At 37.4% G+C, this 22,438-nt stretch overlaps 1 protein-coding gene across 1 annotated transcript in view; it reads left to right on the forward strand.

Annotated features, from left to right (window-relative positions):
* The window catches only part of RAB3C (RAB3C, member RAS oncogene family), a 298,759-nt gene extending 277,478 nt beyond the window's left edge, over positions 1–21,281 (forward strand). The window contains exon 5 of the mRNA XM_047066326.1: positions 20,984–21,281. Within this exon, the coding sequence (XP_046922282.1) occupies positions 20,984–21,171 (188 nt within the window). The 3' untranslated portion in view covers positions 21,172–21,281. The remainder of the gene's footprint in view (positions 1–20,983) is intronic.
* Positions 21,282–22,438: the final 1,157 nt, after the last annotated feature.

Here is a 22,438-nt window from a genome sequence, read left to right on the forward strand (position 1 = left end):
GTCAGGATTGATTTGACTATTTGAGGTCCTTTGTTATTCCACACGAGTTTTAGGATAGTTTTTTTCAATTTCTTTGAAAGATACATTATTTTGATGGAGATTGCATTGAATTTGTAGATGGCTTTGAGCACTGTGCCATTTTAACACTATTCATTCTTCTGAACCATGAACACAAGATGTCTTTCCATTTCTGTCTCCAGTTTCTTTTAGCAAACTTGTTGTTTTTAATGTATAGATCTTTGACTTCCTTGCTTAAATTATTCCTAAGTAGTTTACTGTTTTTGGTGCTATTGTGAATGGGATAGCTTTCTTTATTTCTTTTTCAGATAGTTTATCATTAGTGTAAAGAAATGCAATGGATTTCTTTATGTTCATTTTATAACATGCCACATTACTAAAATTGTTGATGAATTTCTATTTTTATGGATTCTAGGATTTTCAGTGTACAAGATAATGTCATCAGGAAACAGTCATACTTTTATGGCTTCTTTTCCAATTTGGATGCTTTTTACTTCTTTGTCTTGACTTTAGTAGTTGATCTCACAAGAACTTACAGAACTATGTTTTAGTGTTTTTGTGAGTATATTTGACATACGATATTATTGTATTTATAACTATAAAATTAGTTTCAGGTGTACAACATAATGATTAGACAATTCCATACATTACTCAATGTTTACCACAAGTGTAATTACCATTTGTCACCATACAAAATTATTACAGTATTATTGACTGTATTTCTTAAGCTGTACTTTTCATTCCATGACTTTGAATTTTTTTGAACTTCTTATAAAGTAGATTGTTCATCTCTGTTGCATTTAGTTCTTTTCCTGAAATTCTGCCTCCTTGTTTAATTTGGAGTGTATTTATCTTTCTCCTCATTTTATGTGACTGTGTATCAGGGAACACAGCTACCTCTCCCAGTCTTGAAGGAGTGCCCTTGTGTAGGAATGTTCTCTGTGTAGACTGTGTGCCTGGTTCTTTAGGTTGGCTGCTGTAGCTATAGCAGGCATTGACTGGAGTTCCTGGGGCAGTGTGTACCTGGGCAGTCTTGTGGGAAAGCATGCGGTAAAGTGGATATATACCAGGCTGTTTGTGCAGGGGTGGAGGCCTCCATAGATAGATGGAGTGGACGCACGCTGGGGCCACCCTGGTGGGATGGCTAGAGCAGAAGCATTTACGGGGCAATCAGATTCTGGCATGCTATGCTCCAGGGCCATTGTAGTGGTGCAGAAAATGGTCTGCTTTGGGGGAGCAGGAAGATGTAGTATGGGCTAGGGGTCCAGGGCTCACTGATGTGGCGGGCTGGTTAGGGCACCTGGACTCTGCCTCTATCTGAGCTATCAAGTCAAAGGGTGGACACAGACAATGGTATTCATCACCATCTCTGACCCCAGAAAGCATTCCAGAAGTTGGTCCACCATTTGGTGGATGCTCTAACATTAGTGAATGGGTTTCTTTCACTTAATTTCTAGTTACCCTTTAAACCACTTTTTTTTTTTTTTCCTGAGCCGCATGTTGCAAACCTGCATGTTGCAAACCTGCATGCAGGCCCCTCTGTTACAGTCATTCCTACTGCCACGCCTTAGCATCAGTAGATTTACTGTCATTACCATGTCTGTATCTCTTATGCCATTTTTTTATGTGGTGCCTCTATTCTTTGTTGTGCAGGACTGCTCAGTTATCTTTTAGATCTTTAGGAAAAACTGCTCAATATATAGGTATAGACTCTGTGTCTGAGAAGAGGGGACTTCAGGGGGTTCCTTTGCTGCCATCTTGGACACCTTCTTCCCTCCAATACTATACTGAATAGGAATGGTGAAACTAGCATCCTTGTCTTCTTTTTTTATTTTAGAGGCAATGTTTCAATTTTTCTCCATTCAGTATAACGTTAGTTGTGGGTCTGTCATATATGGCCTTTATTATTATAAAGTATAAATAATAAAGTATAATTATTCCAAAGTATAAATAATAAAGTATTCTTTATTATTATAAAGTAGATGCTTTCTTTACCCAATGTGGTTTTATTTTTTTAATCATGAAAGGATGTTGTAATCTGCCTAGCGTTTTTCCACATTTATCAGATGATCCGGTGATTTTTATCTTTCATTTTATTATAACGCATTACATTTACTGACTTGCATATGTTGAACCATTCTTGGATCTCATGGATAATCCCACCTGGTCTGGGGTATAATTCTTGTAAGTTACTCTTGAATTCAGTTGATAACATTTTTAAAAAAATGTTGTGTGTATATTCATCAGTGATATTTAGCAGCATCTAGTTTTAAGGTATGTTTATCTAGTTTTGGTATCACAGTAATGCTGGCTTCAAAGCAAAAGCTTGGCAGTGACACCTCCACATTGATTTTGAAAGAGGTTGAGGAAGACTGGTGTTAATTCTTCTTCAGTTGTTGGATAGATTTCTCGAGTGAAGCCATTTGGTCCTGGAGTTGTCTGTGTTGGAAAGTTTTTGCTTACTGATTTAATTTTTTTACTCATTATTTGTTCAGATTTTGTGTTTCTTCCTGATTCAATCATTGTAGGTTGTGTATTTTTAGAAATACATTCATTTCTTGGTTAGGTAATTTGTTGGCATATAATTTTTTTGTAGTAGTCTCTCAAAATTCTTTGTATTTCTGGAATATTAGTTGTAATGTCTCCTTTTATTTCTGAGTTCAAGTCTTCTTTCTTAGTCTAGCTAAAATTTTGTCAGTTTTATCTTTTTGAAAAGCCAGTTCTTAGTTTTATTGATCCTTTTACTGTTTTTCTGGTCTCTGTTTCCTTTATTTCCACTGTGATGTTTATTATTTCCTTCCTTCTGCCAATTTTGACATCAATCTGTACTTATTTTTCTAGTTCTTTTTTTTTTTTAAAAAATTTTTTTTTTTTTCAACGTTTATTTATTTTTGGGACAGAGAGAGACAGAGCATGAACGGGCGAGGGGCAGAGAGAGAGGGAGACACAGAATCGGAAACAGGCTCCAGGCTCCGAGCCATCAGCCCAGAGCCCGACGCGGGGCTCGAACTCCCAGACCGCAAGATCGTGACCTGGCTGAAGTCGGACGCTTAACCGACTGCGCCACCCAGGCGCCCCTCTAGTTCTTGAGGTGTAAAACTAGGTTGTGTATTTAAAATTTTTAACTTTTTAATAGGTGTGTATAGATACAAACTTTTCCCTCAGAACTGGTTTTGTGGCATCTCACAAGATTTGATAAGTTATTTTCATTTTTGTTTGAACATAATTTTTTATTTCCTTTTGTTTTCTTCTGTGACCCATGACATTTTTTTTTTTCAGTGTGGTGTTTAGTTTTCACATTTATGTGGCTATTCTTTTACTCTTGCTGATTTTTTTCATACTAATTGTGATCAGAAAAGACAGTAGTTAGGATTTTGGTTGTCTTAAATTTGCTAATAATTATGTTGTGGCCTATCACATACTCTATCCTGGAGAATAATCCATGTGCAGTTAAGAATGTGTATTCTTTTTTTTTTTTTAGATTCAATGTTCTGTGTTTGTTAAGTCTATTTGTTGTCATGTGTGGTTCATTCCAGTGTTTTCATGTTGATTTTCTGTCTGAGTGATCTATCCCTTGCTGACAGGTATTAAAGTCCCCTAGTACTATTGTATTGCTGTCTATTTCTCCCTTAAGACCTGTTAGTATTTGCTTAACATATTTTTGGTGCTCAGGTGTTGGGAGCATACATATTTATGATTATTTCATCTTTTTAATGTATTGACCCTTTTGTAATTATATAATGACCTCCTTTGTCTCTTGTTTTTTGGCATTGTCTATTTTGTCTGCTGTCAGTATGGCTGTGCCTGCTATGTTTTTTTCTTTTTTTTTTGGCTTCTCTTTGCTTAAAATATCAATTTCCATCCTTTCCCTTTTAGCCTTTATGTCTCTTTAGACTGAAACACATTCCTACAGCATATTTTGGGTCTTGTTTTTTCTCCATCCCGCCACCTTGTGCCTTTTGATTGGTGAATTAAAGCCATTTGCATTTAGGGTCATTATTGATGTGTATAAGATTTACTATTGACATTTTCTCTTTCGCTTTGTGCTTATTTTTTTTCATTTTTTCCCCTTCTGTTTCTGTAAACCTTGGTGGTTTCCCATGGTGATTTGCTCAATCTCTTATTTTTATTATGTTTGTGTCTCTGCTCTAGGTTTTTGTTTTGTGGTTATCATGAAGTTCCCATGTAACATATCACAGGTTAACAACCCTTTTTCTGCCCATAGCAGTTTTTCTTCTTTCACCTGTAAAGGTTCAATCCTTTTGTCCCCCCCTTTTATAGTTTTGATGTCACAAATTATCCATTTTAATGCTTATTTTATTATCAACTTGTAGTAGGCATAGTTATTATCAATGCTCTTTTAATCTTTATGCTATTCCTATGTAATATACCTTTCTAAAAAAATACAGTTTTCTAATTCTGACCATCTGTCACCTTAACCAGAGTTTTATGTGTTTTTTCTTTTTGTTTCAGCTTTAAGAGCTCCTTTCAACATTTCTTACAAGACAGTTCTAATGGTGTTGACCTCCCTCAGCTTTTGTTTGTGTGTGGAAGCCTTTGTTTCCCATTTACCTGAGAGATAATTTTGCTAGATATTGTTACTTGAAAATTTTTTACCTTTTAGCAGTTTGAATATGCCATTCCACTGTCTCCTGGCCTGTAGAGTTTCTGCTGTGAAATTTGCTGTTAGCCTAATGGGGGGTCCCTTTGCAGGTTACTTTCTTTCCCTGGCTTTTTAAAATTCTTTATAACTGACTTTCAGTTTTAATATAATCTGTTTTGGAGAAGATATTTTTGTCTTGAGATACTAAAGTGTTCTTTTGGCTTCTTACACAATTCCTTCCCAGGTTTGGGAAGATCTTTGCCGCCTTCTACCTCTTTTCTGCTTTTGGTATACCTGTTATTCTTGAGTTGGCTTTTCTTTTTAAAATCTTTTTAATGTTTATTTATTTTTAAGAGAGAGAGAGTGTGAGCAGGGGAGGGGAAGAGACAGAGGGAGACACAGAATCTGAAGCAGGCTCCAGGCTCTCAGCTGTCAGCACAGAGCCCCATGTGGGGCTCGAACCCATTAGCCATGAGATTGTGACCTGAGCTGAAGTCGGATGCTCAACCGACTAAGCCACCCAGGTGCCCCTTACGTTGGTTTTTCTCATGGAGTCTCAAAGTTGTCATGGGGTTTCTTCATTTTTTACATCTCAAGGCTCTTTCTTCTAACACCTGAATCATTTCTAATTCCTATTCTTAAGCTCACTTTCATCTGATCTATTCAGCTTGCAACCCTTTGTAATACTTTCTTCATTTATCCAGTTCTTCAGCTCCAGCATTTCTCTTGGGTTGCTTTTAGACTTTCAATTTCTTTGGAAAAGTACTCTGTCTCTTCTGTAATCTCACTTATGAGATCACTATGCCACCTTTCTGAGTTCTCTTGTGGGTTGTTGAAATACTTCATAACAGCTTTTTTGAACTATTAGTTATACTTCAATAGTCCATACCTTTGGTGTGGGATGCTGGAGAATTGTTATTTTTTTTTTTGGTAGCACATTTCTGCCAACCTAAATAAGAAAGATGTTTACTACTTTGAATGCAGCAGTAGCAGCATTTTACATAAAAAATTATCATTTTTGTTTTGTTTCATTTTCCAGAAGGTGGCACTATAGCACAGGTTTTTAGTTTCTCTTGCCAGAATGGACTGGCAGTTAAGGTTGGGAGTGTGCACATAAAAAAATGAAATAAAAATGCTGGTGGAGAAACAAAACAAAATAAAAAGGGTGCTGGCAGATTATATGGGTGTTCCTAGAGGTCCATGGGCAGTCTTTTTGCCAGAATCCTAGGGCAAACACTAGGAGATGCTTTATTTCAGTTCTCTTTGTCTTCACTTTGCTTTCCTTCCCCATCAGTCACTGCATGCTCTCCTGGGAGAGAGCAGTAGGTCCCTTCAGTTAGAGCAGGCAGAGGTGGACATATTCTCATGCCACGTCTTCACCCTCTATCTCCTCTGCCAGTAAAAGTATCTAGGGGAGTGCTGCCCTCCCCTGGCTCTATAGACTCCTTTGAGATACAGTCCACCCACTTTCAGGTATACAGATGGATGGATTTTGTGGCGGGCAAGGTGGAGGCTTCCTGGTGTGCTGTGTGGTGGCACTTTTGTATGGTCATGGATATCTAGTTAGTTGTAAATCAAAGGGAAAAGAATGTCATTACCGTTCTCCACTCTTTTGGCTAATTTTTAACCACTGGAAATTAGAAATGTTTTTCCAGGTTATTTTTTTTTTTGAGACATAATTGACATTGAGCACTAAGTTTATTTTAAAAGGGTTTTTTTTAATGTTTTTTATTTATTTTTGAGAGAGAGAGAGTGAGCCAGTGAACGGCAGACAGAGAGGGAGACAGAATCTGAAGCAGGCTCCAGGCTCTGAGCCATCAGCACAGAGCCCAACGCAGGGCCCCAACCCATGAACCATGAGATCTTGACCCAAGCTGAAGTTGTACACTTAAACCGACTGAGCCACCCAGGTGCCCCGAGCACTAAGTTTAAGGTGCACAACATTTGAGTTATATATATGGTGAAGTGATTACCACAAAAAGTTTAGTGAACATCCACCATGTCATACATAAAAAGTAAAAAAAAGCAAAAACTTATCCTGTGATGAGACCTCTTCAGGTATACTCTTGTAAAACTGCTCTCTGAAACATGATTGTTGTTAACTGTCATCATCAGGTTATATATGTCATCCCTAGTACTTATCTGTCTCATAAATAGTTTATGTTTCTATCACTTCCATCCAATTCCCCCTTACCCATCTACCACTTCTAGTAAACACAAAGGTGATCACTTTTTCTGTGAGTTTTTGTTTCAAATTGTACATATAAGTGAGAACATACAGAATTTTTTTTCATTAAGCATTATGTCTTTTATTGAATTATATATTTATTTAAAGACAAGTTATTTAACATACAGTATAGTATTGGTTTCAGGAGTAGAACCCAGTGATTCACCATTTGTATGTAACACCCAGTGCTCATCCCAACAAGTGCCCTTCTTAATGCCCATCACCCATTTAACCCTTCCCCCCACTCACCTCCCCCTCCAGCAACCCTGTTTGTTCTCTGTATTTAAGAGTCTCTTATGGTTTGCTTCCCTGTCTGTTTTTATCTTATTTTTCCTTCCTTTCCCCTGCGTTCATCTGCTGTGTTTATTAAACTCCACATATGAGTTAAATCATATATTGTCTTTTTCTCCCTGACATATTTCTCTTAGCATAATACACTCTAGTGCCATCCACATTGTTATAAATGGCAAGATTTTATTCCTTTTGACTGCTGAGTAGTATTCCATTGTGTGTGTGTGTGTGTGTGTGTATATACCACATCTTTATCCGTTCATCTGTTGATGAACAGTGGGCTCTTTCATAATTTGGCTATTGTTGATAGCCCTGCTATAAACATTAAGGTGCATTTGTCCCTTCGAATTAGGATTTTGTATCCTTTGGGTAAATACCTAGTAGTGCAATTTCTGGGTCATACTGTAGCTCTATTTTTAATTTTATGAGGAACTTCCATACTGTTTTCCAGAGTGGCTATACCAGTTTATATTCCTCCCAACAGTGAAAAGGGCTCCCCTTTCTTTGCATTCTTGCCAACATCTGTTGTTTCCTGAGTTGTTCATTTTTAACCATTATAACAGGAGTGATGTGGTATCTCATTGTGGTTTTGATTTGTATTTCCCTGATGATGAGTGATGTTGAGCATTTTTTCATGTGTCATTTGGCCATCTGGATGTCTTCTTTGGAGAAGTGTCTATTCATGTCTTTTGCCCATTTCTTCCCTGGATTACTTGTTTTTTGGGTGTTGAGTCTGATAAGTTCTTTATAGATTTTGGATACTAACCCTTTATCTGGTATGTCATTTGCAAATACTTCTCTCATTTCATCAGTTGCCTTTTAGTTTTGTTGACTGTTTCCCTCACTGTGTAGAAGCTTTTTATCTTGACAAGGTCCCAATAGTTCATTTTTATTTTCCTTGTCACTGGAGACGTGTCTAGTAAGAAGTTGCTGTGGCCGAGGTCAAAAAGTTTGCTTCCTGTCTTCTCCTTCATATAAGATGTTGATGGTTTCCTACCTCATATTTAAGTCTTACATCCATTCTGAATTTTTTTTGTATATGGTGTAAGAAAGTGGTCCAGTTTCATTCTGCTGCATGTCGCTGTCCTGTTTTTCCAGCAAAATTTGCCAAAGAGGCTGTATTTTTTCCATTGGGTACTCTTTCCTGGTTTGTCAAAGATTAGTTGGCCATATATTTGTGGATCCATTTCTGGGTTCACTGTTCTGTTCCATTGATCTATGTTTTTGTACCATACTCCCTTGATGATTACAGCTTTGTAATATAGCTTAAAGTCCAGAATTGTGATGCCTCCAGCTTTGGTTTTCTTTTTCAACATTATTTTAGCTATTCACTGTCTTTTCTGTTTCCATACAAATTTTAGGATTGTTTGCTCCAGCTCTGTGAAGAATGCTGGTGTTTTTTTTTTTTTTTTTGATAGGAATTATAGTGAATATGTAGATTTCTTTGGGTAGTACAGACATTTTAACAATATTTATTCTTCCAATCCATGAGCATGGAATATTTCCCCATTTGTTTGTGTCTTCTTCAGTTTCCTTTATAAGCTTTCTGTAGTTCACCTATAGATCCCTTACTTCCCCTAGGTTTATTTCTAGGTATCTTACGGTTTTTGGTGCAATTGTAAATAGGATCAATTCCTTGATATTTCTGCTGCTTCATTATTGGTGTATAGAAATGCAACCATTTTCTGTATGTTACTTTTATATCCTGCAACTTTGCTGAATTCACTTATCAGTTCTATCAATTTTTTTGATGGACTCTTTCGGTTTTCCATGTAGAGTGTCATCTGCAAAAAATGAAAGTTTGACTTCCTCTTTGCCAATTTTTTCTCTTTGTTGTCTTATTGCTGAGGATGGGACTTTTAGTCCTATGTTGAACAACAGTGGTGAGAGTGGACATCCTTGTCGTGTTCCTGACCTTAGGGGTAAAGCTCTCAGTCTTTCCCCACTGAGGATATTAGCTGTGGACCTTTCATATATGGCCTTTATGATGTTGAGGAATGTTGCATCTACCCCTACTTTGTTGAGGGTTTTTATCAAGAAAGGATGCTCTGTTTTGTCAATGCTGTTTTTGTGTGTCTATTGAGAGAATCATATGGTTTTTATCCTTTTTTTTTTTTTTTTTTTAGTAACGTGGTCTATCACGTTGATTTGTGAATACTGAACCAGTCCTGCAGCCCAGGAATAAATCCCACTTGATTAATTCTTTTAATGTACTGTTGAATTTGATTTACTAGTACCTTGTTGAGAATTTTCCATTTCCAGGTTCATCAGAGATATTGGCCTGTAATTCTCCTTTTTAGTGGAGTCTGTCTGGTTTTAGAATTAGGTAATGCTGGCTTCATAGAGTGAGTTTAGAAGCTTTTCTTCCATTTTTATTTTTTGGAACAGTTTGTGAAGAGTAAATACTAATTCTTCTTTAAATGTCTGGTAGAATTCCCCTTGGGAAGCCATCTGGTCCAGGACTTCTGTTAGGAGATTTTTTGATGACTGATTTAATTTCTTTGCTGGTTATGGGCCTGTTCAAATTTTCTCTCTTCTCATTTCAGTTTTAGTAGTGTGTGAGTGCCGAAGAATTTGTCTATTTCTTTCAGTTTGCCCATAGTTTTATAAGTGTTTGCATTTTTGTGATATTACTGTGATATGTCCTCTTTCATTTGTGATTTTATCTATTTGGGTTTTCTCTCTTTTTGATAAGTCTTGTTGGGAGTTGATCATTTTTTTTTTTTTTTTTGGTTCTTTAAAAGAACCAGCATTTAGTTTCATTGATCTCTTCTACTGGTTTTTGTTGTATATATATTATTTATTTCTGCTCTGATCTTTACTATTTCCCTTCTTCTGCTAGCTTTAGGTTTTATTTGCTGCTCCTTTTCTAGCTCCTTTAGGTGTAAGGTTAAGTTGCGTATTTGGGACCTTTCTTGCTTCTTGAGATAGGTCTGAAGTGCTATGTACTTTCCTCTTAGGACTGCCTTTGCTGCATAGCAAATGTTTTGGACTGTTGTGTTTTCATTTTCATTGGCTTCCATGTATTTTTTAATATTTTCTTTAATTTCCTGGTGAACCCTTTCATTCTTTACTAGGATGTTCTTTAACCCCCAAGTATTTGAGGGCTTTCCTTTTTTTTTTTTTTTTTTTTTTTCTCTTGTGGTTGATTCAACTTTCCTGATTTGTTTTTAGGTCTTTGAACTCTGCAGCAAGGATTCCTCACACGTCTTCTGTGCTGTTTTCAAGCCCAACCAATAGGGTCATTTGACTGCTATTCTAAATTCTTGTTCAGATATAGTGCTTATATCTGTTTTGAGCAAGTCCCTGGCTGTGACATTTTCTCAACCTTCTTTTGGGGAGAATTCCTTCTCTTGTCCTTTTGGCTAAGTTTCTGTCTTTTGCTTGTTTTAAAATAATGTTATGTTTCCTGCACCTGAGAATAATGCTATATTTAAAAGGGGTCATACATTCTCTAAGGACTGGCACTTCTCAGAATGTTTCTGGTGTAGGCTGTATGCACTCTGTTCTTGCATATTGTCTGCTCTTTGCCACTGGTCAGTCATTTGCAGAGTTCATCCTTGTTTGCAGTGGAGAGTATTTGGATCTTTAACTAGGTGTGCTTTGATTTTTTTGTTGAAATAAGCCTGGAAAAAGGAGGGAAATGTCTGATCAAAAAAAAAAAAAAAAGGAAAATGCAAAACCCAAGAAACTATGAGCCTGATTCCAAAAGGAAAAAAAAGTAAGCCTATTCCTACCAGAACAGGTGCAGGTGTTGTTGTGAACCACTCGACTTTTAGTAGACTTAATGTATCCCAGGTGCTGGCTATGCTGATCTTCTGGAGGAGAGGCCTGCTGTGTTGGCTCAGAGTCTGTCTTGCCCCAGTACATAAGCAATTACCAGGCACAGAGGGGTGCGGTTTGGTATATATGGGTTCTGCCTCTGCTAGGGGTTGCTGTATTGCTCTCTGAAGTCCCACCATGTTGGCATGGGTGGGGGGAATGGCACCACCTCAATCTCTCATCCCTACTGGGTATCTCACACCCCCACTATTCAGAGAACCCTCACTCAATAGCATGGACAGTCAGCTCACCCTGTGCCACAACTCTCCTGCATTTTTTTTTTTTTGGACATGTGACTGGGATTCAAAACCCAAAGTCTTAAAGGACCCAGCACTGCAAGGATCTACTCACATACTCCAGAGTAGAGACTCTCCATGCTGTGTCTGAAATCCTTTGTTCCAGAAAACCAGTCACAGACTTGCATGGTGTGAAGAATGTTTGGTGTAGCACCGCTAAAAGAAGCAAATTTTATATTCCCTCTGGGTGCATCTCTGTCTCCCTGGTGATGAAAAGCATTTCGCTGGTGATTACATGGTCTTTTGTCCTTGGAGAGGCAATACACCCTGTTCCAAAAGTACTCCAGGAAGGGGAATGTTCTCTCCCAACACACCTAGAGATCTCACTATGTACCCTGGAGCACCACAGCTCCACTCCAAGGAAAGTCAAGTACTTTACAAAACCTGAGAGCTTGACCTCTAAACACTGTTTGCAAAAAATACCCGGTAACACCCAGTACTTTTTGTTCCCCAGTCCATGGTCCAGAGAGGTTTTCCTCTCCTGGAAACTAAATGCCACTGTTCTCAACCCTTCTCTCTTTCTCTGCCTTTTGTCTGTCTATGGCAGGGGATCCCTACCCCTCCACAGCACCGCCATTTTTCTCTTCTCTAATTCACTTCCACACACTTCACAGGTACCATGCTATCTCACTCCAACTGTGGAAATTCTTCTGCCACTCTGCAAGTTGATATCCTAGGTGTTTCAAATGATCTGACCTCAATACCATTGTGTTTGAGGATCGAGGAAAGCCCGGGGTCCCCCTACTTTCCTGTCTTTGTAACTCCTCTCATAGCATCATGTCTTCAAGGTCCAGCCATGTTGCCTCAAATGGCAGGATTTCTTCATTGCTGATGGTTGGATAATATTACACACACACACCACCACCACTTCTTTATCCATGATCCACAGATGGATAATTAGGTTGTTCCATGTGTTGGCTATTGTAAATAATGCTGCAATAAACATGGAGGTATATCCATATTTTCAAATTAGTGTTTTTGTTTTCTTCAAATAAATATCTAGAAATGAAATTGCTGGATCATATAGTAATTCTATTTTTAATTTTGGGGAGAACCCCCATATTGTTTTCCATATGGCTGCACTCATTTGCATTCCCACCAACAATAACAGTGTACAAGGGTTCCTTTTTATCCACATTCTAACCAGCATTTGTTAATTCTTATCTTTCTGATCTACTGACTAACAGGTGTGAGGGGATACCTCACTGTGGAATTCATTTGCATTTCCATAGTGATTGATGATATTGAGCATAATTTCTTGTATCAGTTGGCCACTCATATATCTTCTTCAAACAAATATCTTTTTGAGTTGTTCTCTACCTTTTAATCAGATTGTCTTTTCGCTTTTGAACTTTGAGTTATTTGTATATTTTGTGTATTAGCCCCCATCAGATACGATTTATAAACATATTTTTTCCCATTTGGTAGATTGGATTTTCATTTTGTTCATTGTTAGCTGTGCAGAAACTTTTTAGTTTGATGTTTTGTTTGTTCTTGCTTAGGTTGCTTGTGCTGTGTCATATCCAAAATTGTACATTTTTCAGTCTTTTCTGAAAGTATTGGCTCCCTTGTCAAATACTAATTGATTATATTTGTGTTTTAAAGAGCTTCTCAGTTCTGTTCCACTGTTCTCTGTGACTGTTTTTATGTGAGAAACATACTGTTTTCTGCTTTGTTCTTTATTCTCAGGTTGACTTTGCTTATTCAGGATTTTTTGTGATTACATATAAATTTTAAAATCATTTTTCCACCTCTGTAAAAAATGCCACTGGAATCCTATACTGAATCTATCCTGTACTGAATCTATAGATTGCTTTTGGTAATATTGACATTCTAGCAATGTTTTTAAAATTAATGAACATAGGATACTTTTACTTTGTGTTTTCTTTGATTTGTTTCATCATTTTCTTAGAAGAGAGCTCTTACACTTCCTTAAATTTCTTATGTGTTTTATTGTTTCTGATGCTATTGTAAATTAGATCATTTTATTTTTCAGACAATTTATTCCTATATAGAACACTACTGATTTTTCATTGTTTACTGAATTTAAATCTAACAGTTTTGGTGGAGTCAGGATTTTCTTCTGGTCTGATTGCTGTGTCTAGAACTTGAGGTACTATGTTGAATAAGATTGGTGAGAGTGGAAACAGTTTTCTTGTTCCTGATCTCAAAATAAAGGCTTTCAGTCTTTCACCACTGAGTATGATGTTAGCTGTGGGCTTATGTGGCCTTTAGATACAGGAAGGAATGTACCTCAGCGTATCAATGTGTTAGTATGAAAGGGTGTTCAATTTTGTCTAATGTTCTTTCTGCATCTTTTGAGATGATCCTTTTTTCTTTCATTGTGTTAATATATTAATTTTGTTGAACCATTCTCATATCTCAGAGATATATACTATTTTATCATGGTCAGTGATTATTTTAATGTTGAGCTGAATGCATTTGCTATTTTATTGAGAATTTTTCATGTATATACTAGAGGGATATTGGCCTGTAGTTTCCTTTTGTTGTTGTGTCCTTCTTGTGGTTTTGTATTAAGGTAATGCTGGCCTCATACAATAACTTTGGGAGTGTTCCCTCTTTCTCAATTTTTTTTGTAGAGTTTGAGGAGGATTGCTCTTAACTCTTCAAATGTTTTGTAAAACTCACCAGAGAAGCCATCCTGTATTGGCATATTTTTGATTACTGATTCAAATGAAGAAAAACCCATTTCCTTTCTAGTCGTTGGTGTGTGCAGGTCCTTCCTGATTTAGTCTTGGTAGTTTGCATGTTCCAAAGAATTCCTTCTACATTGTCCAGTTTGTTGGCATATAGTTGCTCACAATAGCCTATTAACATTCTTTGTATTTTTGTGGTAGAAGCTATAATGTCTTCATTACTTTCCACTGTTTTTGATTTGGGTGCTTTATCCTTGGTTAGTCTAAAGAGTTGTCAATTTTGCTTCTTTTAAAAGAGGAAGTTTTTAATTTTGTTAACTTTTTCTATTGTTTTCTTGTTCTCTATTTCTGTTCTAATCTTTATTGCTAACCTGGGGCTTGGTTTCACTTGGAAGTTTTCTTATTTCTCAATGTGTGCATTTACTGCAATGAATTTCCCTATGACTACTTTTAGTACATCCCTTAAGTTTTGGTATGGTGTGTTTTTATTTTTGGTTGTCTTAAGATGCCTTGTTACTTCCACTTTAACTTCTTCTTTGATCCTTTATGTTCAGTTTAATTTCCATGTATTCATGACTTTTCTAGTATTCTTCTTGTTACTGGTTTCTACTTTATACTATTGTGGTCAGAGAAGATATTTGATATGATTTCAGTCTTCTTGAATTTGCTAGGTCTCATTTTGTGGCTTAACATATGCTCTAAAATAGAAAATATATCATGTGTGCTTGTGAAGAATAATATTCTGCTGTTAAGATCTATTTATTCGGTAGTGTTCTAATCTGCTCTGTTTGGCAGAACTATCCATTGTTGAGAATAGAGTATCAATGACCCCAACTATTCTCGTATTGTTATTTATTTCTCCATTTAGCTCTGTTTTGCTATATGTATTTAGATGATCTGATGTTGGGTGCATAAATATTTACAATGGTTACACCTTCCTGGAGTGACCCTTTTGTAATAGAATATTTATACATCTTCCTTGTCTCTCTTACTATTTTAAATTATTTTTAATGTTTATTTTTGAGAGAGAGAACGAGCTGGGGAGGGGCAGAGAGAGATGGAGACGCAATCTGAATCAGGCTCCAAGCTGTCAGCACAGAGTCCAACACGGGGCTCAAACTCACAAGCCCTGAGATCATGACCTGAGCTGAAGTCAGACACCCAACCGAGTCCCCCAGGCACCCCTTAAGTTTAATATCTGTATTGTCTGTGACCATGTTTTTCTCTCTTTACCTATGTGTGTTAGTCTCTGTTCATCCTCTTCCCTTTCTTTTAGGATTCTCGAAAGGTGTCTTGTCTATGAATAATTGTTAGTTCTTGTGAAGGAGCAGCAAAGAATAGCCTATGTTGCCATCTTAGTGATGACACTCTAGAAATAAGAATTTTAAGTTGGGTCAAAATGTAATTTTTAGCAGTTTGGTAGCCAAATGTAATACACAGCCATATCTAGAGGAAACCTGGAAGTGCCTTGGATCAAGGCACTTCACTAGAGGAGGGGTGGACAGGCTTGTCGACCTTATTGACTAACTTTGGTGCTTTCTAGGAGGGGATGGCAGTAGAGTTAGTTAATAAAGTAGATTTTCTTCACAAAAGGAATGAAGCCTAGCATGGGCTACTGTAGTTGTAGCACTACCCTGTGTACTGCTAAAGCTGAGCTTCTCTCACCTACAGATAATGTTAAACTCCTGTCAGGAGTAGGAAAGGCAGGCACCAAACTTTTTCTACATCCACCATGATTTGTGAAGGCCATACAATAACCCTTACATATAAGAATCCAGATGAAGCAGGAGAAAGCTACCATCTGGTCAGGCCTGGCTAATGATGAGGACTCGGACTAGAATATTTGACTACTTATTGTAGCAATATGAATCTTTGGCTTAGTTCTGGTTCTCTTCAGCTTTGGAAGGCTTTCTCCAGCACTTCTTGAGGCAAGTATATTCAAATTCTTATTGATTGCTCCTCCTGAATTGTGTCTTTAAAAGAGCTCACTTGCCAGCTCATTGTGCTGCTCAGAAATCCAGAGTTTTGGCCCTCATGTCACCCAGCTGGCAGCAAAATGACCTTTTTTTCCACCCTGGTTCATCTAGTTCCACAGAACTGCCATTAGAATCTGGAAATCAAAGGTCTTATTAGGAATTTGAGAATAGAAAACTGAGCACAAATCATAGACTTTTAATAATGAGATGAAAATGATTATTGCAGTATGGTTGTAGGAACTGCTTACCCTCTGTAAAAATGATAGCAATTCTGATTATTCTTTCAAAGTGAAGTTGAAGACTGTCCAAGTGCCCCAAATAGTGGTTAGGATTTTCCTGGGGGTGGAGAAAGAGACTCAATTTCCCAGAACATCTTTTGAAAACAAATGACATTTCACAACATGGTATAGCCATTGACATGTACTAATACATTATTGCCTATAAAAGAAAATTTCTCTAGGACCTATAAGTGGTGGGCATGGGAAATCATTTCGATAGAGATCTCTTATGGCCATTATACATTTTCACTGATTTAACACATATTTTAAAAATATGTATAACAGCATAATTGAAATGTAATTCCTACCTCATGAAATTGACCCATTTAGAGTGTACAATTCACTGGGGCTTAGTGTATTCTGAGTTGTACAACTTTACTGTAATCAAACTGAAACATTTTCATCACCCCAGAAAGAAACCCCACAGCCATTAGCATTCATTCTCTCTTTCCTCAACTTGCCATGCCAGCCCTAGGTCACCACTAACCTTTCTGTCTCTATAGATTTGCCAGTTTTGAACATTTCATATAAATGCATTCATACAATGGTAGTCCTTTATGTATACTTATTTAGCATAATATTTTCAAGAAAAACTTTCTATGATTGAATGATAACCCATTATATGGATATACTACACTTTGATGATCCATTAGTGGATGAAACACTAGGGCTGGTTTCTTTTGTTGTTTATTAGAAGTTGTGACTGTAAACATTTGTGTACAACTTTTTATATAGACTTGTTTTTATTTCTCCCAGGTATATACCTAGTGGCAGAATTGCTGGGTCATACTGTAACTATGTTTAACAAGTTAAGACTTTCAGAGTATTTCCAAAAACCTGGATCATTATACATTCCCATCAGTGGTGTTTAAAGATAGTGAATGCTTGACTTTACTTTCTAATGGGATGTTTCATGCACCTCTAATCCTCCCCATGTCTGGCAACCACTCATCTGTTCTTTGTGTCTGACAGTTTGTTTTTCTATTGTTGTTTTAGATTCTACATGTAAGTGAGATCATATGGTATTTCTTTCTCCATCAGATTTAATTCACTTACTATAATTCCCACAAGGTCTATCCTTGTTGACACAAATGGCAAGATTTCATTTTGAATGTTAAATAATATTCCACTGTGTATATATATAGACCCCATTTTCTTTTTCCATTTATCAATTGACACTTAGAATTACCATATGACCCGGCAATTCTATTTTTAATTTTTTGAGGAAGCTCTGTTTTCCAGAGTGGCTGCACCAGTTCACACCAATGGTGCATAAGCATTCTCTTTTCTGGACTTATTTACCAGAACTTCTTTTTAAGATTATCACTTCTCACCTTTCAAAATGACTATCTTACTGTTGCTTTGTTTTGCATTTTTCTAATGATTAATAAGGCCCAACACGTGTTCCCTTTTCATTTACCTGTTTGCCATCTATAGGTCTTCTTTAGAAACAGGTCTATTATGATCCTCTTGCCCACTTTTTAATCAGATTTTTTTTTTTTTTTTGGCTACTCAGTTGTAGGAGTTGTTTATACATTTTAGATAATCCTTTGTCACATTTATGATTTGCACATATTTTCTTAATTGTGTTGATGGTTTCCTTCACTATGCAGAAGGTTTTTAGTTTAAAAATCTGACTTCAGGGGCACCTGGGTGGCTCAGTTAGGTGTCTGACTTCGGCTCATGTCATGATCTCGCGGTTCATGAATTCGAGCCCCATGTTGGGCTCTGTGTTAACGACTCGGAGCCTGCTTCGGATTCTGTGTCTCTCTCTCTCTGCCCTTCCCTTGCTCATGCTCTGTTTCTCTCTCTCTCTCTCTCTCAAAAATAAATAAGGATTAAAAAAGAATTTAAAAATCTGACTTCAAAAGCAAACTAGTGGGACTATTTCAATTAATTGGCCATAGATGCCTGGATTTGTTTCTGAGCCGTCTGTCCTGTTATACCTACCTATGTTATGTTTTCATGCCTGCTTACACAACATCAAACAATCAATGCTACTCTCAAGCTTTCTGTATTATAAGGTTATATCTTCCATAGATAGTGATTCCCCTTATAGATCTGGGCATGGAAAATGACAACATTGAGAGAATGTATTCTAATTTTGAAGTAAGTTCTCTGAATAAAATGTTATCCAACAACAATGCACTGCTGTTGGTGAAAGCAAGAATCCATCTTTGCTGCAAACTTCATTGTTGTCTTGCCAGCCACCCACATCATCAGCATCCATCAACATCGAAGCAAGACGCTCCACCAGCACAAAGATTAATATTCACTGAAAGCTCAGATGGTTAGAAATTTAAAGTATTTTTGAATTATGTACATTTTTGACACATAAACTCATATACACTGGGAAACCAAAAAATTCATCTGGCTTGCTCTATTGCAGTGTTCACTTTAGCGAGGTGGTCTGGAATTGAACCGACAAGATCTCTGAGGTATGCCTCAGATTATGTCTGATGGCCACCTCCATCGGTCTTATGTAGCACAATGTATCAAAGTACCAATCATTATGATAGTTGTTTCACAGTCTACACTATAAGCTTTCACTATTGAAAAAATTAGAAAATTAACTAGATTTAGAGTATGGTTATTGATTAGCATAGAATTCCCAATTCAGCTGAAACCAAATAGTTGCAAGAGAGTGTCCAGGTTAGTAGTTCAAAGCCAGTTTTACCATTATAAACTGGGCAAATGTTTCGCAAAGAACTAGATGATTTTGTCCTGTTTCCTTACCAGGAAATTATTTCAATACTAGCACCTACTTCACGGAAGAAAGGAGGTACAATATATCAAGTTCTTTGAATAGGACCAGTTATATGATAACCATTCAAATATTTGTTTAATTAATACTATTATCATAGCAGGGTTGGGTTCACTTGGCACTTTATATATATTTTCTCCTTTGAGCCTTGTGACTCTGAGCCTTTGAGCTCTGTAACTAAGTAAGGCAAATGTCAAAAGTAACCTGACAAAAACATGACTTGATGGTGAGGCTAGATTTCCCATCTTCTGACTGATAATGCATCTACCACTTACCATACCCTGGCACCCTCTTCTATAGAAGACTGTTGTAATATGGTGTTATTTTCCTGGTCAAGCCCCTGAGAGAATTCTGGCTCTTGGGATTTACGTTCATTTTACTAACCTCAAGTTGTAAACCAGCATCAGGGTGTGTCTCAAAGCCCAGATTAAAGGAATCACATGTGACAAAAGCTTACACAGATTACTGTTTTATGAGTAATGTTTTATGAGACTTTCAAGTCCAGTGCATTCCCAAATGCCACTATTTAAGGAAACTAAGTATTAGCATGAGAGAACTCAATCTGTCATTAAAACCTTTGTGCCAAATTATGGGATTTTTTTTCTCTAAGTTCAGTGGAATCTTAGCATCCTTACTTAGCACTGGGAAAATCCCCAATAGGATGCATATAGTCCTACATCTTGGCAATAAACACATTGTTTAGATCCATACTGTTCTTCCTCATGCTCCTCTAAATCCAATCCTACAATTAATCACATCGTATTTTTACAATACATAATGAGTGAAATTCAAGCTCAAAAATAGTCATTTAACTCCACAGTATCATAACTAAATTATAAGTTTTTCCGGAGAATTGCTTTTTATCTTTCAATATTACTTTTAAAAAGTATTCTGGGTTATTAAAGTGTTTAGACATGGATGTAAAATATTAGTCTATTTTTTTCCTCCTTTGATCTCAGGAGCTGAGATGAAATCAAATGATTTAATCATTCTGAATCCATGTGGCTCCTTTGAGATAGGGCCAGATGTAAGCAGAAGGATTTATAGGGCGTAAAATTCAGAATGGATTAGAAAAGCATTTTTGTGTCCAGCCCAATACATCCTAAATCAAAGTCCCCTGAATGGACTGGGGAGGTTGTCATGGCAACTAACTGGCAAGCTGAGCCCCTGGAATGTGAAGGCAAACAATAGAGTGTTAAGATTGTGTACAGAATAGCCAACTATGGCTGCTTCTGCCCAGGTACAGTGACACATCGGTAGAAGTGTCCAACTGCCACCACCTTTTTTTGTACCTCCTGGCTATTCTGGAATCTCTTTGGGAATGTATCAGGTCCTTTCCCAGAGATCAGTAAAAACACTGCTGCTGATAGATGACAGAAGCCCTAGGAAAATCAGCACCAATAGATAGATGCAATGGTATACAAAGCAGTGAAGGGCTAAGAGGACACAAAAATTTCTGAAAGGAGGTTGAAGCACATTTAAGGTAAATCCAGTGACTCCTTAGTGCCACCTTGTGTCCAGTTAGATGCTGAAAATTTACCAAAAGCCCACCCTCCCTCCTTTCCTGGGGCCCCAGCAGGGCAGGCACAGAAGGAGTCAGACCAGACCCTGGTGATGTTTGGTAGCCCCTATTGCAGGTTAAGGAAAACATGTAAGTTAAAAGCTTTGATAGAATCTGAAATGGGACAAGAAAGATATGCCAAATAACATCCATCTTAGAGAAGTTTTCAAGAAGCTACCTGGTGCCCTGGAGTTGGAAGGACGTGTTGTGGCAGATCCTCGCCGTTGCCCTTACTAACTTCTGCAAAGAGATTTGTTGGTGTTCATTCAGCCATGCTGGTAGCAAAAAAAAAAAATAGGGAAAAATAAAATGGGAACACAGCCGTGAACAAAAGAATTTGATAGCAAGATGGTAATATTTGTTCAAATTGCATCTTGGGCCCACCTCTTCTCTCTCACACAATCAACCAGCCAAAAACATCATCAAGTCCCATTTAGTTTTCAGCAGAAGTGTAAAATGACCAAGCTGTGTTTCTCTTTGTTTCCTCCAGGGTTTGAATTTTTTGAAACAAGTGCCAAGGATAACATTAATGTCAAGCAGACATTTGAGCGTCTTGTGGATATCATCTGTGACAAAATGTCAGAGAGTTTGGAGACGGATCCGGCCATCACTGCCGCAAAGCAGAACACAAGACTCAAGGAAACCCCTCCTCCACCACAGCCCAATTGTGGTTGTTAATGTCCCCACAAAGGCAGTTCTGCGGGGCGGGGGGCACATCACCAACCAACAGCATTTATAAATGGTTGATTAACCTTCATTTATACTGCCTAATAATTATTTGAGGGAAATCTTTGATGTCAGTGGCTCATACATGCATTCAATTCGTGGGAGATTTCCTGTGTTAATATGTGGCAAATATGTGATCTCAAATTTGTAAGGACTATCCATCTATAAACATCTGGTATTTGCATGTAATTTGTTACTTGTCTTTGTAGGTTCTTTTTGTTTCAGATTTCTTCTCAAGATTAAGCTACTGCTGGGACCTCAGACTGTAATTTCACTACAACTGACTTTGTGCCACGGGTTCAAATTTGCAATTCACTTGTATGGATGATAAACAAGGAATTGTTTGTGTGTGTGGACAAGAGGAGATCTCAGGAGACCGTCATGGGTCTGGTTAGTTTACCGTTCAGGAAATGTGTCTGTTTTTCAGTGTTATTAATAACTGAGGAGACCATTGACTATAAAGAACTTAAAGTACTGTGTTTGAAACTCTTGCCAATTTTCTAAGACATTAAATCTAGTTCCAGTGTGAGAAGTAGAATTAATAGGAACTAGATTTAAACAATCCTCTTAATTTAGTTGTTTAAATGATCAATGTCTCTAACCCAGGGTTACTGTTGCCACTGTATGTGCCCAACATTCTGAATAGTTGAGGGCACCAACAGCCTGAGAGGCATCTGGTTAAGGCATGATGTGACAGTTGTTTTAACCAAGACAGGTAGGAATACCTGCAGCTAACAAAGGACTGAGTTCACCCCTATTTCCCTAATAACTGCTCCCCCATTACACACAAATCACCACCACTTTCTGAAACCATCACCAATGCTCAGAATCAAGCTCAAGTTGAAGCTTGTTAGAGCCCCTCTTCTCACAGGATAGAGGCTTGCTTCCCAAACCAGTGCCTTCTGTTCACACCTCAGCTACATTCTTGTACCTAATACAAGTAATTTAAACAATATCCCAATGGTTCAAAGATTGAGGAAAAGACCATGTTTATCTCTAGTCTTTTTCAATCCAGTTCTTCCTAATTCTAATGCATATCCCCATTCCCTATAGGAATAACAAGCATACAAATCTCACCAGTTCTTTTCATTGGGCACCAGAAGGAAATTGGCATCTCAGCACATCCAATATTGTTTGCAGTTTATATGTTTGGCAGATGTAGAAGGACAGTTTCATTAGGTAGAGTCACTTTCCCCGTCTTTTGGTGGCTATGTTCAAG

This window comes from Lynx rufus, unplaced genomic scaffold, assembly GCF_022079265.1.
Source record: "Lynx rufus isolate CCGP_SWC_20201006 ecotype Redwood Valley unplaced genomic scaffold, mLynRuf1.p SCAF_1, whole genome shotgun sequence".
NCBI classification, from domain to species: domain Eukaryota; kingdom Metazoa; phylum Chordata; class Mammalia; order Carnivora; family Felidae; genus Lynx; species Lynx rufus.